The 15667-nt window shown below is 31.8% G+C and overlaps 1 protein-coding gene across 1 annotated transcript; it reads right to left on the bottom strand.

Moving 5' to 3' along the window:
- Nucleotides 1–10590: 10590 nt before the first annotated feature.
- On the bottom strand, nt 10591–15667 carry LOC139516219 (uncharacterized). The gene is made up of 3 exons (XM_071306179.1): nt 15613–15667; nt 12249–14368; nt 10591–10659 (listed from the first exon to the last, which is right to left on the bottom strand). Exons 1-2 carry the CDS (start codon nt 15659–15661, stop codon nt 12276–12278), a joined length of 2142 nt encoding a protein of 713 aa, XP_071162280.1. The 5' UTR covers nt 15662–15667; the 3' UTR covers nt 10591–10659; nt 12249–12275.

Raw genomic sequence — 15667 nt, 5'->3', positions numbered from 1 at the left:
AGTAACCTTATCTTTAAAGGCCTTGCAGGTTCTTGTTACTCCTACCCAATCTGCTGGTATTTTCAAAATGGCTGCGGGGGACGCGACCTGATGAATTATTTTATATTATGACAGATTAAATTTTCCTAGTTTTGCTACGTTAATATTATAGACAAATATGCTACAAACGGTTTAAAAAGGTTACTCCAAATCAAATAATTGAAATATAATTACCTTTCTGTGTATAAATGTGTGAATTGATTTCCTCTCGATTTTCTACACGCTCGCTCTTGCCTTCTTGCGCACTCGTGGTATTCATCCGCAACAACAATTTTTCGACACGTCATTGATATTGAAGATAGTTTGATTAATATACAAATATTTCAAACGACAAAACATTTTCATATTATAAAAAAAACTGAGTATCCATTGAAAACATGAATTTAAAAGAAGCGATACGGAATTTTATTCTGCACTATATAGGTCCGCGGGTTTATAATGTCGGTTATCATTCCAAAACTAATTATATATGCACCTCTTTGATCTTTGAAAAGTAGGCGATGGCAATACACCCGAGGCCCCTCAGGGGCCTCTGATGTAAAAAGAACGTAAATTTTACAACATTGAATTCTCCCGATAACAATGTCTAACTAAAAATAAAAAAAATAAAAAAATAATAATTTAGAAAAAAAAATGAGTTAGTTTATATAGATTATGTGAGTGTGCAGGTAAATTGTTAATGATATTTCACTATTTGATAATTCAATATCATTATGGTCTAAAAATTCATTACTAATCGTGTAATACTGTAAATAGCTATAGCATGATTTCTCTACATGGCTGTTTGGAAAACATCCGCAGGCAAATATACGTTTCCCCTGTTATTGTATAAAATGTTTACGTATTTATCTAAACATACAAAGTATGCTGTATGGAAAAATTGTACACAGCAAATGTAAATATTGGAAAGGATTTTGTTTATTTTGTTCAAATTTGGACGTTTACTTCCGGTCAAACGAAATTTGACGCTAATTGGTCAAATAATGGAGAAAAACTTTAAACTTTGTCGTTTATTTCAATTTTGTCTTGCAAAAGCCAGGTTTGCTATTTTTTCTCCCTTTTTTATTCTTTAAAACAATAATCCCAATGGATTGCGCTATTGATAAATTATGCGTACCATTATGTCACATGCAAATAAAGGGATAAATAAGGAATGTCACATCTATTTAATTCAATATATTAACCAAATCTGAGTCTATATACGAGGGTAAGAATGCCAATGTACAGTTAAGTCTGCATCTAGAAATTGACAGTGAAAGTTAGTTGAAAACAAAACTTTACGACAAAAGAAATGGTTTCAGCTTCTGAATTGTTGACTTCCATTTCTATGTAGCAATATTCCAGCAGCGTCTGCATATACGGAATATATCTGCATATGCGGAGTATATATCTCCCAGTTGATACGATATTCCAGGGCTTTTATTTTCTATCATGATTTTCTTGACAGAGGATTGCTGCTCAAAAGGAAGCTATTAAACCAAGAGTTGCTAGTGGTGAAGTTGAAGTCATCCTCTCGTAATTTTTACGGACGCTATCACTAGTTGGTTGACCGTTATTGAATATCCGTTTCACAGACGATAACAGAAATGTTTCTAATGTCGTAAATACAATAATATACCATTTTCCCGAATGTGACTACCAAATTAGACTTACTACTTGGTTTGTAACAACATTAGCAACACAACGGTCACCACATGTGTTGTAGAATCTGCTCACCCTTCCGGAGTACACGAGACTGTAAATTGACCAGGAACTGAAAGTGTCGTCTTAAACCAAGTTTTACACCAAACCCATGCATTTTGTAAAGCCGTTTATTCCAGTTCATATTCATCTGCAAAACGGGAAGTTGACGTCCCATGTCAAGAAAGACAATGCCTTAAAATAAGTTAGCTTTCATAAATCACGCACATAACAGTATCTTAATCGATACAATTGTTGTAATTTAAAAGGAACAATGGTATCATATATACAGAACAAAACATTTATGTAATTAAGGCTGATCCCTCCATTTATTTATGAAGTTTTGCCAGATGTTCGCTCGAAAAAGTATACGGACCCTTCATTTTTTCTGTTTTTTGTTTGTTACTTTATTTATATACTATTAATCTACAACAGTCTTTAAAAAACCTTGTTATTTAGAAAATTTTGCAGGTTTTGGTAATTATTTTGAATATCATTATAGATAGAGATAAACTGTAAACATCATAATGTCCAGCAAAGTATGATCTACAAATAAGTCAACATGACCAAAATGGTCAGTTGACCCCTTAAGGAGTAATTGCCTTTTATAGTCATTTTTTAACAAATTTTTCGTAAATTTTTGTAATCTTCTACAAAAATCTTCTCCTCTGAAACTACTTGGCCAAAGGTCAAACTTAGCCACAATCATTATTATCTAGTTTAAAAATGTGTGCGGTGACCCGGCCAATGAACCAAGATGGCTGCCATGGCTAAAATAGAACATAGGGGTAAAATGTAGATTTTGGCTTTTAACTTTGAAACCAAAAGCATTTAGAGCAAATCTGACATCAGTTAAATTGTTTATCCAGTTAATAGCTATCTAAGATTTCAAAACATGATCTAAATGGTCAGTTGATCCCTTTAAGAGTTATTGCCCTTTATAGTAAATTTTTAACCATTTTTCGTTAATCTTAGTAATCTTTTACAAAAATCTTCTCCTCTGAAACTACTGGACCGAATTAATCCAAACTTAATCTAGTTTTAAAAATGTTTCCGGTGACCCGGCCAACCAACCAAGATGGCCGCCATGGCTAAAAATAGAACATAGGGGTAAAATGCAATTTTTGGCTTATAACTCAAAAACCAAAGCATTTAGAGCAATCTGACAGGAGGTCAAATTGTTGATCAGGTCAAGATCTATCTGCCCTAGAATTTTCAGATGAATTTGATAATCGGTTGTTAGGTTGCTGTTCCTGAATTGGTAATTTTAAGGAAATTTTGCCGTTTTTTGTTATTATCTTAAATATTATTATGAATAGAGATAAACTGTAAACAGCAGTAATGTACAGCAAAGTAAGACCTAAAAATAAGTCATCATGACCAAAATGGTCAATTGACCCCCTAAGGAGTAAATGCTTTTCATAGTCAATCTTTAACAATTTTCATAAATTTTTTAAATTTTCACTAACATTTTCCACTGAAACTACTGGGCCAAGTTCATTATAGATAGAGATAATTGTAAGCAGCAAGAATATTTAGTAAAGTAAGATCTACCAACACATCACCATCATCAAAACACAATTTTGTCATGAATCCATCTGTGTCCTTTGTTTAATATTCACATAGACCAAGCTGAGCGACACAGGCTCTTCGGTTTTCGATTTTCGGTACTTGTACATCTTCGAATTTCAAATGTTTGACTATGAGCGTTCCTGATGAAGGTAAATCCAGAAAAGCGCTTCGGACGCAATAAATTATTAAACGTGTTGTTTTCCATTTTTTGTGAACTTATTTCAATTTATTATGTAGCTACATTTTAGAAAAAACCATTTAAAGGGGTCAGATACAATATTTCTGGGATCGTGTTTCCTTCTAGGATTTCTCTGACAGAGTCTAATAAGCAATTAAAACAATGGTTCTTAGCGTAAAGTTGAATATATTTTATGTCTTATTTGGTCAGATTGATCTCCAACGGTATTGTTTTTTTAAACATCCTTAGTTTTAAAAATATTCGGCTTAGAATATTCCTTATGAAGTTAAACACTAGTAATAATAATAAAAAGGTGCATCGGACGCATACAATTGATACAGTGTTTGTTCCTTTATTTTAAGTTTAAGTTTATAAGCGCCATCGTGGATTGATTGACAGGGTCACAACTGATTACGAATATGTTACAGTCGTTGTATGTACAATTCTGACACCCAGTCTTTGGTTCTCACTGAATCCAATTCATCAATGGATGTTTACTTAGAATGAGTAACACCACGTATAACTAGTGGTGCACAAGACTGTTAAATCCTGTGTCATTGATTAAGGCAACACTAATATACTGCTGTTCAAAAATCATAAGTTTATGGCTAAAAAAGAGAAAAAAAAAGGACTAAGCTGTCGAACTCATAAGTCGGAAATAAACTGACAAACTGACAATGCCAGAGCTTAAAACGAAAACGATCAACCGACACATAGGATACAAAACACAACATAGAAAAATGAAGATAAAACAACATTCATTGATATGACGGTCAATATAACTTTTGATTAGTAAGAAGGGTTAGGGGCCTATGGTGTATTGAATCATAACGAATATTGTTTAATCGAGCTTAACAAAATCCTAAACAAGCAAAATCCGCTTTTAGTATTGTTGATACATCTCGATGTAAGTTTCCTTTATGGGTGAAATATTATGTTTCTGCTAATTGCAGTGATAAACAAAAAAGGTTTGATGCCAAAAATGATTTCATTCTCTATTTTGGTATGTATAGTCTGTTTCTATTTTGGTATGTATAGTCTGTTGTTTGTCTTATGGTCGTTTTTAGTGATTTGCCCGGAATTGTCAATTCATTTTCGGCTTGTGTGTTTGAATATCCCTTACACACCATTCGTTGTTCTTTGTCGTAAGTGTGACACTATTGAAGAAGGGACTTCACATACGTTCAATCTCGTTTTATTGTTGTGGAGTTTGTATTGCTCAATCGGAAGTATGTTATCAAAATATCTGTGTGGACTAATGTATTTTCCCCGTCATATTAGTAACTTTTCCATAATTATTTTTAATGTCAATCGAATAAAACACAAACTAACAACAAACTACGTTCAGATACTTTGGTACAGACATACGTGTGGTTAGCATTAAACCAAACAGAATAGTTAAAACTCCCTATGGCAGGCTAACTTTGCCTGGTCATCATGAATAATACATTTTTTTAGTCTAAATAATATATAATTAACAAAAATTTATATTAGGTGAAATCTGTTGGAAGGTAGATAACTCCTGTTTGAATTTATTTCTGGTAGCCTAGACTCCGTGTTGCTGTTGGTCATAAGTGTCAATTTGCGTATTAAAATTACACAGCAAGATGCGTTATTCGATAAATATTAAGGATATACTAGTTGCTTATGATGCTTGACGATTCACAATAATTTTTCAAGGCATTCTTTCATCCCATGAAAAAACCCAGCTATAATACATGACACAAAATCCATAATGGCTTTCGGCAGTTCGAAAACCTTAACCAAATTAACTCATCATATATATCAGGATTACAAATTTTGTACACCAGATACGCGTTTCGTCCGCACTGAACTCATCAGTGTCGTGCAAATGAAAAAAGGGGAAAAGGCCAAATCCTCGGCGCCTTTCTTTAGCGGAACTTTTGGTTAAATAACGATAAGCTGTATATTGCAGTAAATATCTCCCAGAACGTGCAATAGAATCTAACGAATAATTAGCAAAATTATCTGCTTGGAAAGTCAATACAAACATTAAGACAATAGATATTTTATTGATCTATCTATTTTGTTAACGACACAATAAATTTTGCACATAAATAGAGCCTGGGGCCGTGTCAACGAAGCTGTCCTAGGACTAGGACATGTCTTAGGATGGTCTTAGGACACGTTTTAGTCCTAAGTGAGGTTAACGAAGGTGTCCTAAAATAAGATATGTCCTAAATTTGGTTCTAAAGTTAGGATATATAAATAGGTGTCTTAGGATAGTCCTAAAAGTTACGATGTCCTAAAACGAAAAAAAAAAACCCAACAAATATGGCATAAATTCATTAATAAAAATACTAATGCAATAATAAACTAGTATAATGTTATAAAAAATAAACTAATTAAACAAAATTTTTCAATATTTTTTAAAGATTCAATTGTGTTACATTATTTTCAATTTGTAGACAAATTTGTTATTTAAAATGCTTCCAGATATAAAAATAAAAGCGTTCATAGTATTTAGTTTGAGTTTTGGGAATAATAAGCATATTACAAGACATTTGTGTGGGTGTGCTAGAAGTTACATTGAGATATTGCGGACAAGTCATTTGGTGAAATGCTTTACTATTAACTAAAATTGCTTTTCTGTACACAACTCTATATGAAATGGACATCAAGAGAAAATCTCCAAAAAGTATGTATGACGATGTCATATCGTTACGCTCATACATTTATATGGAATAAATGGGGCTGTCCTTTTTGCTTAAAAAATACTATCATCATGAGTAACGGTGCCATGTTAATTTAAATGTGTGTGTGTGTGTGTGTGTGTGGGTGGGGGGGGGGGTGACTTCCTTTTACTTAATCTTTATTCAATACATGCAATGAAATCGAGTGGACCCAAAGACAAAACAATTTACATACTAACATTAAATTCTAACACGAATCGAATATCTCATTCAACAAAGTTGTGTGACTATTTAGTTTTGTTGTATGCAATTCATTTATATTTTTTTGTCGTGTATTATAACGTTCTACAAGTATTACGTTAAAACTTTTATTTTGTATAAATTGTTTTCCATAAAAGAGTCCTCCTTTCTGCCTCTACACATATAGTGAAATAGAATAAAAATATATGTCATTGAATTCCCTACATATTTTTTTCAATTAAATAAATGTGTTAGGATGGTCTTAGGACCATCGTAGTTAGAACTATCCTAAGATAGCTTTGTTTTACATCCTAGGACATGTCTCAGACACGTCCTAAGACCATCCTAAATAATGTCCTAAGACATATCTTAGGACATATCCTAGGATACTTTCATTGACACGGCCCCTGGTGTATAGAACTTTAAAAAATCATTTGCTTCGGTTAAGCACAATTTTTTAAAACTGTTTTTGTTTTACCCAATACTGCAATTTTAAAGATTAAAAAAAAAATTGAATATTAAAAAAAAATGTGACTTCTTATTCTGATAATATCAATCATATTATTTTCAATTGGGACCATAACAGATACAAATCAATTCAAATGTTTCAAAAATAATTATATACATTGTTTTTGCATTTTTGTATCATCAATATGTTGCATACATGAATATATTTAAAATATTATTATTCAACAAGGTTTTGTAATAGGGGCAAAAGCATTCAAACTCATTGCCGGACCTTTGTTTACAATTACACCACGACAAGAAACGAAAACAGACCACAGACAAACACGAGTATACAAAACACAACATCGAACACTAAGGACGAAAGCTTTTGGGTTATGAGTGAAACTTGTACAAAAACAAACGTCTTTACTTATTTTTATCTTTGACGATCCTGGCAAGAAATATTAATAATAAATTAGTTCGGACACGCGTGTGTTAAAAATGTTCCATTAAAATGACTATGATATCTCTCTTGTCAAAGTGTTTAATATTGTTTCTTGATTAGTTATAGAAACATATCTGAATATAATGATGATGGACTATTGTCCACACCATAAAATGCCATATTTTAATATTGAACATTCTGCATTAATAAGGTTGCAGTTCAATAAATTATAGTGACCACATCTGATGTTTTATGTTTTCTTTACGGAAGCGTGACCACCAATGCTGAAGTGTTAATGCATGTGCATTAGATTATTATAATTATACCATTTGACCAGTTTAATTATTCCACATTATTTATAAGACTTTTCTCTTAGTCTTGATAACAAACTATTTTCCAATATTTTCAAGTAAATTTCCAACCTCTTAGAGAATAAATTTGAAGCTTTCATTGAATATAGATTTGTATATAGAATTTGTGTATAAACATAGAATTTACTGCTAATTTGTTTTTAGTTCATAAGCAAAATATCAATTTTGGCTAGGTCTTGAGTAATACCTTAATGTGAATGCCAAAATCTCAAAATGATTCTTATTTATGCATTTTAAGCAAGTATTCATTTTATGCTGGAAATCGAAGCTCTAAAGCCAATATGTAAGACATTATCAAAAATATAACTACTGATTTCTTTCAACTGCACTTGCAATGAAAGATATGAGACAAATTTATAATACTTTTAGATTTTCAATTTCAAGAAGTTGTACCTTTTAATTAGAACAAATGGTAACAGCACAATAACTTCGTTTGGATATGTGTTAGCGTTAACACATTTACCAAACTGCTATTTATAAGGCATACAACTTACCCAATTTTAACTTGAACAAAACGACGGATGTCAATAGAGGAGCTTGAAATGATGACCTTTCCGGAGCACTCTAGTTTGTTAAATTGTGTTGCGGATATTTTGGTTTTCAATGTAGAAGTTTGTGGTCTTTATGTCCTTTTTATTTTGTCATGATCTTTTATATTCTTTTCACAGCATACAAACTCAACATGTGTCATTTCCCAATAACATTGATGATAATGTGATCAAATCTGAAACCAAGTTTAATAAGACATGCTCAATGTAGACTGACGTTTTCAATTGAGGTTACATTTATCTCCCTTCATTATGTATTGTAATTTGCCAAAAGTAACCCGTCTGCCTCTTCGGCTGAACAAATTCAAACCCAAACTTATTCGGTTGTGCGAATATTCTGAAGAAAATGGTGGATTCAACCTGGTTTATAGCTAGCTAATTCTCTTATTTGTATGACAGTCGCAATAAATTAAATGATTTTGAAAACGACGCTTGTAAAAAACAAACAGTCTTAATAGTGAGAGGTTCTGGGCAGTTTAACTTGCTGCATCAAATTTACATATCGATTTATCAAGTCAGGATAATGAGAGTAAATCATAATTTGTTACCATGGTGATCGTTTGCAGAAATGTTCACCTAAAGTAGCCAATAGATAAGGAGTTAGTTGTACAGGGATAAGATAACATGTGAATGAAAGATAGGGATGGAAGTATCGGGAAGGGATTTTTTTTGGGGAGTGATGATTTTGAAGTTTGAATCAGAAACCATCTCTTCACCTCATTATTTGGTGATTTGCTTTCCAAGATTGATTTCCAGAGTATGCTGACCTTCCCAAAACTTCTTTTCGTCTGTTTTGTTGTTCTTTTTCTATAAAGGCAAATATAGGTGATGATGTTGTGCTTATATCTTTTAGCAAAGTAAACCTGATTAAAAAATGGATGTTTTGGCACTTTCTATGTTTTCAATGATTGATGGATTTGGGTTCCTTAACTTTGTACCTAAGGTGTCCTGATTCAGTTTGATTCGGAAACGCGTGTTATATGCGCTGATGTGATTTTTCATAAATGTTTAAGAGAACTGATTAAATGAGATTGTAAAACTGATAATGTAGAAAATCTGTTGCGAGTAACAATAGAAAGCTTTTGTCAAGTGAGCACAGTGAAAAGTGAAATCACAAAATACTGAACTCCGAGGAAGATCGGAAAGTCCCTAATCACATGGCAAAATCAAATGACAAAACACATCAAAAACGAAAGGACAACAACTATCATATTCCTGACTTGGGACAGGCATTTTCAAATGTAGAAAATGGTGGATTGAACCTGGTTTTATAGCGTTAAAACTCTCACTTTTATGACAGTCGCATCATATTCCGTTATTTTTACAACGATGCGTGAACAAAACAGACACAATCGGTAAAATAGTCAAAATATGGTTACAGCAGTCATCACTGTGTTACAATCTCAAGACAAACAAACATATACAAACAACACAAAAAGCATCTAGCAAATTAAAAAACACATTCCTTGTTTCGCGTGTTGGGCGTTAGAAATACAAACCTCATAAAAAAGAAATTTTGTCGTTCAATATCTATACAAAACAATTATAATTTCACATGGAGATGTGAAAGAGTGACCGAGCTTAAAAATGCTTAATAATTTGTCTTCTGCAACATGTCTTTAACAAAAATCACAAAACCATGTTTGATGGATTTTTTATTTTTATATATATACTTCAGTAAAAGGAATACAGACAAAACATAATTTAAAACTTTTACAAAATGTATTTATTATATAATGTTTGTTGCACATTTTTCCTAATGTATTTTCTTATTTCCTAGTATTTGTTTTGTATCCTACTTTGTTATGATTTGTACTCAAACGTACCATAGAGGTTTATTTACCGAGATATATCGAAAAGCCATGTGAAAATGTGTCGGAAAGGCATGTGATAATTAACGGAAGCAGTAAATAAATGTTGCATGTAAACCCGCTAAGCACAATGCGTGAAAATATGCTATATGCTATAATCGTATTGTAAAAAATATTTACTCTAAGTATATGACGGTCAAATTAATACAGCCAAACGAAATGTAGATAATTTGTACATAGTACTAATGTTCTAAATCAACCGGAATTAGTTTTTCAGCTTTTCTTATTTAAAGAAATACAGGTGCAATTTTTTTAACAGCAGCTCCCCGTCCACACTGCTTATATACACTTTAAATTTCCTGTTACAATACTCTGAATTTTTCGAAAAACTTAGGATTTTCTTATCCCAGGAATAGAATACCTCAGCCGTATTTGCACAACTTTTTTGAAATTTTGAGTCCTAAATGCTCTTCAAATTTGTACTTCTTTGGCTTTACAACTATTTTGATCTGATGCATCTTATGTAGACGAAACTCTCGTCTGGCGTATTATATTATAATCCTGGTACCTTTGATAACTAATTAATCAAATAACAATATCTCAAAGATGCTTTGAATTGTTTTATTGGAAAAAGAAACAAAAATGTCTGTGTAGCCAGTATATTCTTGCTTCATCTGAAAAAAAACTAAGTTCATAAATCTTAACATCTATTTTCTTTTATATTCGTTGTATGAATGTTAATTAACGCGTCTTTATCAATATAATGACATTCGATGCGACTGTCATACAAGTGAGAGGTTTAGATAGCTATAAAACCAGGTTCAATCCACCATTTTCTGCTTAAAAAATTACTGTACCCAGTCAGGAATATGACCGTTGTTATCAATTCATTTGATGTGTTTGAGGTTTTTATTTTGCCATTTGATTACGGACTTTCTGTTTTAAATTTTCCTCGGAGTTCAGTATTTTTAGTAATTTTACTTTTTAGATATACATAAAAACCTTTGTTTTCGTGAGTTCGAAAAACAACATGAATCTGATATTGTAGTAACGAATCAAAACTTTCAACAACTCAAATCAATTTCACAGATAAGGGCATGTAACAAATTTCAAAGAGCAATAACTTAATTATGATCTTAGGAAAGAATATTTTGGGATCAATACTCCACTTCTAATAAAACTTCTCGAGAGAACCTATAAAACGAATTCACATTTTCAAGCAACACATTATTTATGTGGAACATGATCTGTTTACTCTTCCGGGGCACCTGAGATCATCCCCAGTTTTTGGTGGGGTTCGTGTTGCTCAGTCTTTAGTTTTTATGTTGCTTCTTGTGTACTATTATTTATCTGTTTTTTTTTTAATTTTTAGCCATAGCGTTGTCTGTTTATTTTCGATTAATGAGTTATACTGTTACTCTCGTATCTTTCGTCCCTCTTTTATAAACATGAAAGAGAGACACAATCAACGACCGATAATGAAAACATTAACATCTTTATTACAAGCCATGCTGCATGTTTTTTGTGAATAGATGTAACATGGACCAGGAAGTGAATTTAAAAACTTCGGTATCGATATGATTTTTAACATATTTCCAAAAAAAAAAAAATATACCTAGAGGAAAATTTACATAAGGAAAATTTTGTTATACCTTGTCCTATAACTTCCAGCTTTTCTACGCATTACTAAATTACTGGCTTTAAAATGTTTTGGGTTGAACGATCATGATAAAATTATATCACGAAAAAGGCACTTCATACATACAAAATGTCAAAAGGGTATTTTATATATATTCATTTCTTTGATTAAATAACATAAAACGACACCGTAAGTTTTGTCATACCGTAGCATGATTACAATCACCATTTTCTAATGTTTTTTCTTGCTTGATTTTCAAAATTTTGCTATATAATTTCAAAATCACTTGTATGGTTTGCATAAACGTTAATTAATCATTCGGGTGCATGACGGGTGCCATAAGTGAAGCAGGAGCTGATTATTTTTTTGTTTTTATAATTAGTTTATTTGAGAACTGCAGGTAATTGACTCTCCGCATGGAGTATGAAGAAGATAATTCTCTCATTTTTAAAAAATGTTAACACGTTTTGTATTAAACGGCGACAATGTTTTACGTGACTATATTTACCGTATGCGATCATTTTAAGGGGAGGTAACATTTATCGATAATAATAAACATGTCTTGTGTTTCGTTCTGTTTAATATTTTCTTAATTTATCATCTTATAAATTTTGAATGACTTACTTCAAAATTGGAAAGTCTTACTCCTCATTAATATTTATAAAACAGTTTGTCTTTGATATTTCCATAACCGTCGTTATGGTAACCATATCCACTTCCTTTGTTTACTATGATTTTTGTTTTTCCATTTCCATAACTGTTATAACCATAACCATATCCATTTCCATACCCGTCGTTATTGTAACTATATCCGCTTCTTTTATTTACTATGATATTTGTTTTTCCATTTCTGTAACCGTTGTAACCATAACCATATATATTACCATAACCATATATATTTCCATAACCAAATCCGTTTCCATAGCCGTCGTAATTGTAACCATACCCACTTCCTTTATTTACAATGATATTTGTTTTTCCATCTCCATAACCATTGTAACCATAACCATATGTATTTCCATAACCATATATATTTCCATAACCATATCCATTTCCATAGCCGTCGTTATTGTAACCATATCCACTTCCTTTATTTACAATGATATTTGTTCTTCCATTTCTATAAATGTTGTTACCATAACCATATCTATTTCCATAACCATATATATTTCCATAACCATATCCATTTCCATAGCCGTCGTTATTGTAACCATATCCACTTCCTTTATTTACAAAGATATTTGTTTTTCCATTTCCATAACCGTTGTAACCAAAACCATATGTATTTCCATAACCATATCCATTTCCTTTATTTACAAAGATATCTGTTTTTCCATTTCCATAACCGTTGTAACCATAACCATATCTATTCCCATAACCATATATATTTCCATAACCATATATATTTCCATTACCATATATATTTCCATAACCATATCTTTTTCCATAGCCGCCGTTATTGTAACCATATCCACTTCCTTTATTTACAATGATATTTGTTTTTCCATTTCCATAACCGTTGTAACCATAACCATATATATTACCATAACCATATATATTTCCATAACCATATCCGTTTCCATAGCCGTCGTTATTGTAACCATATCCACTTCCTTTATTTACAATGATATTTGTTCTTCCATTTCTATAACCGTTGTTACCATAACCATATCTATTTCCATAACCATATACATTTCCATAACCATATCCAATTCCATAGCCGTTGTTATTGTAACCATATCCACTTCCTTTATTTACAATGATGTTTGTTTTTCCATTTCTATAACCGTTGTTACCATAACCGTATCTATTTCCATAACCATAAATATTTCTATAACCATATCTATTTCCATAACCATATCCATTTCCATAACCGTTGTAACCATTACCATATCCACTTCCTTTATTTACAATGATATTTGTTCTTCCATTTCTATAACCGTTGTTACCATAACCATATCTATTTCCATAACCATATATATTTCCATAACCATATCCATTTCCATAGCCGTTGTTATTGTAACCATATCCACTTCCTTTATTTACAATGATGCTTGTTTTTCCATTTCTATAACCGTTGTTACCATAACCGTATCTATTTCCATAACCATAAATATTTCTATAACCATATCTATTTCCATAACCATATCCATTTCCATAACCGTTGTAACCATTACCATATCCACTTCCTTTATTTACAATGATATTTGTTTTTCTATTTCTATAACCGTTGTAACCATAACCATATCCAATTCCATAACCGTCGTTATTGTAAACATATCCACTTCCTTTATTTACAATGATATTTGTTCTTCTATTTCTATAACCGTTGTAACCATAACCACTACCTTTATTTACTACGATTTTTGTTGTTTTACCGTTCCCGTAACTGTCATGATCGTAACCATATCCATTTCCTTTATTTACTATAATTTTTGTTTTACCATTTTGATAATTGTCGTGATCATAACCATATCCATTTCCTTTATTTACAACAATTTTCGTTGTTTTATCATTTCCATAACCGTCGTTGTCGTAACCATATGCATTTCCTTTATTTACAACAATTTTCGTTGTTTTATCATTTCCATAACCGTCGTTGTCGTAACCATATGCATTTCCTTTATTTACAACAATTTTCGTTGTTTTACCGTTTCCATAACCATCGTCATCATAACCATATCCATGTCCTTTATTTACAACAACGTTTGTTGTTTTACCATTTCCATAACCACTTCCATTTGCTAAAAGAGAGGTTAATACTCCTTATGCCATCTTTTTGTAATCGCCCTTTACAATTTTGATAATTTGTTTGTGTGACTTAAATTGCAAAATCTGTTTTATATAATGGATGGCACTGATTTATAGACGTGTTTGGTTTTTTATTTGGTGTACCAGGCCACTGTCAGCGACCTTGGAGTTATGATGATGGCCAGTTAATATTGGTATAGAAAGCCGGAAATGAGAGAAGGACACACGAATCTTTCGCACTAAAGCTGGTGATCATTTTCAATTAAGGTCGTAGAAGACATTGTGGGAATGACATAGGTTAAGTTTATTAAGGATAAGACCGACTTTTTTTAAGAGAGGAGCGAAAGAAACCAGAGGAACAATCAAACTCATACAGCGAAAGAAACCAGAGGAACAGTCAAACTCATACAGCGAAAGAAACCAGAGGAACAGTCAAACTCATACAGCGAAAATTAACTAACAAACTATGGATAAAAATAAAAAAGACAAACAGACAAATAATAGTACACAAGAAACAACATAGAAAATCACGAAGCACTACATGGAAAATCTATGATGGAGCAACACCACAAGTATAACTAACTGATATGCTAACATGTGCTCAAGAATATTAAGTGATTCCTGGCATACACCATGTTAGAGTTATTTTTTTAATTCATCACGAAAACAGTGATGTAATCTAATGCAAAGTTAAGAAATGAGCACATTAAAAGGACGTTCTAATTGACCAAAACAATATTTACAAGAAAATTTAGTATGTTTTGCCTTGTTTATGATGATGACTGCAATATGTCTAGCTAAAAGGACGAATTCTTTTTTTTTCATATTGGTAAATTGGAGACATCTTTAGAGTTTGACTGTCCCTTTGGTATCTTTCGTCCCTCTTTTAGAACGGCAATAACAATGTCATCTATTAATATATCAATCAACAATATGACTTAAGCTTTTCAGTGTAAAGACTGGACTGCAAGACATGATCACCTTGATATAGTCCTGAATTAAAAACATCCTAGCGTTATTTAAGTAATGAACAAGAGAAGAACTTACCCAATGCAAAAAGAAGCAAGACCAAACAATGTTCTTTAGAACGACAGTAACAATGGCATCTATTAATATATCAATCAACAATATGAGTTAAGCTTTTCAGTGTAACGACTGAAAGGCATGATCACCTTGATAAAGTCCTGAATTAAAAAATCATTGCGTTATTTAAGTAATGAACAAGAGAAGAACTTACCCAATGCAAAAAGAAGCAAGACCAAACAATGTTGTGTTGATTGGAGCATTGTGGA

Source organism: Mytilus edulis, chromosome 3, assembly GCF_963676685.1.
Source record: "Mytilus edulis chromosome 3, xbMytEdul2.2, whole genome shotgun sequence".
Lineage (NCBI taxonomy): Eukaryota > Metazoa > Mollusca > Bivalvia > Mytilida > Mytilidae > Mytilus > Mytilus edulis.
The sequence above is the reverse complement of the archived record's forward strand: the minus strand, read 5'-3'. Positions and strand labels throughout refer to the sequence as shown.

Bases quoted from the DNA above. Each gene is read 5' to 3' on its own strand.
- LOC139516219 (XM_071306179.1), bottom strand. From the start codon at position 15,661: ATGCTCCAATCAACACAACATTGTTTGGTCTTGCTTCTTTTTGCATTG. The intron at 14,369-15,612 runs GTAAGTTCTTCT...CCTCTCTTTTAG, and splicing joins CTTGCTTCTTTTTGCATTGG to CAAATGGAAGTGGTTATGGA.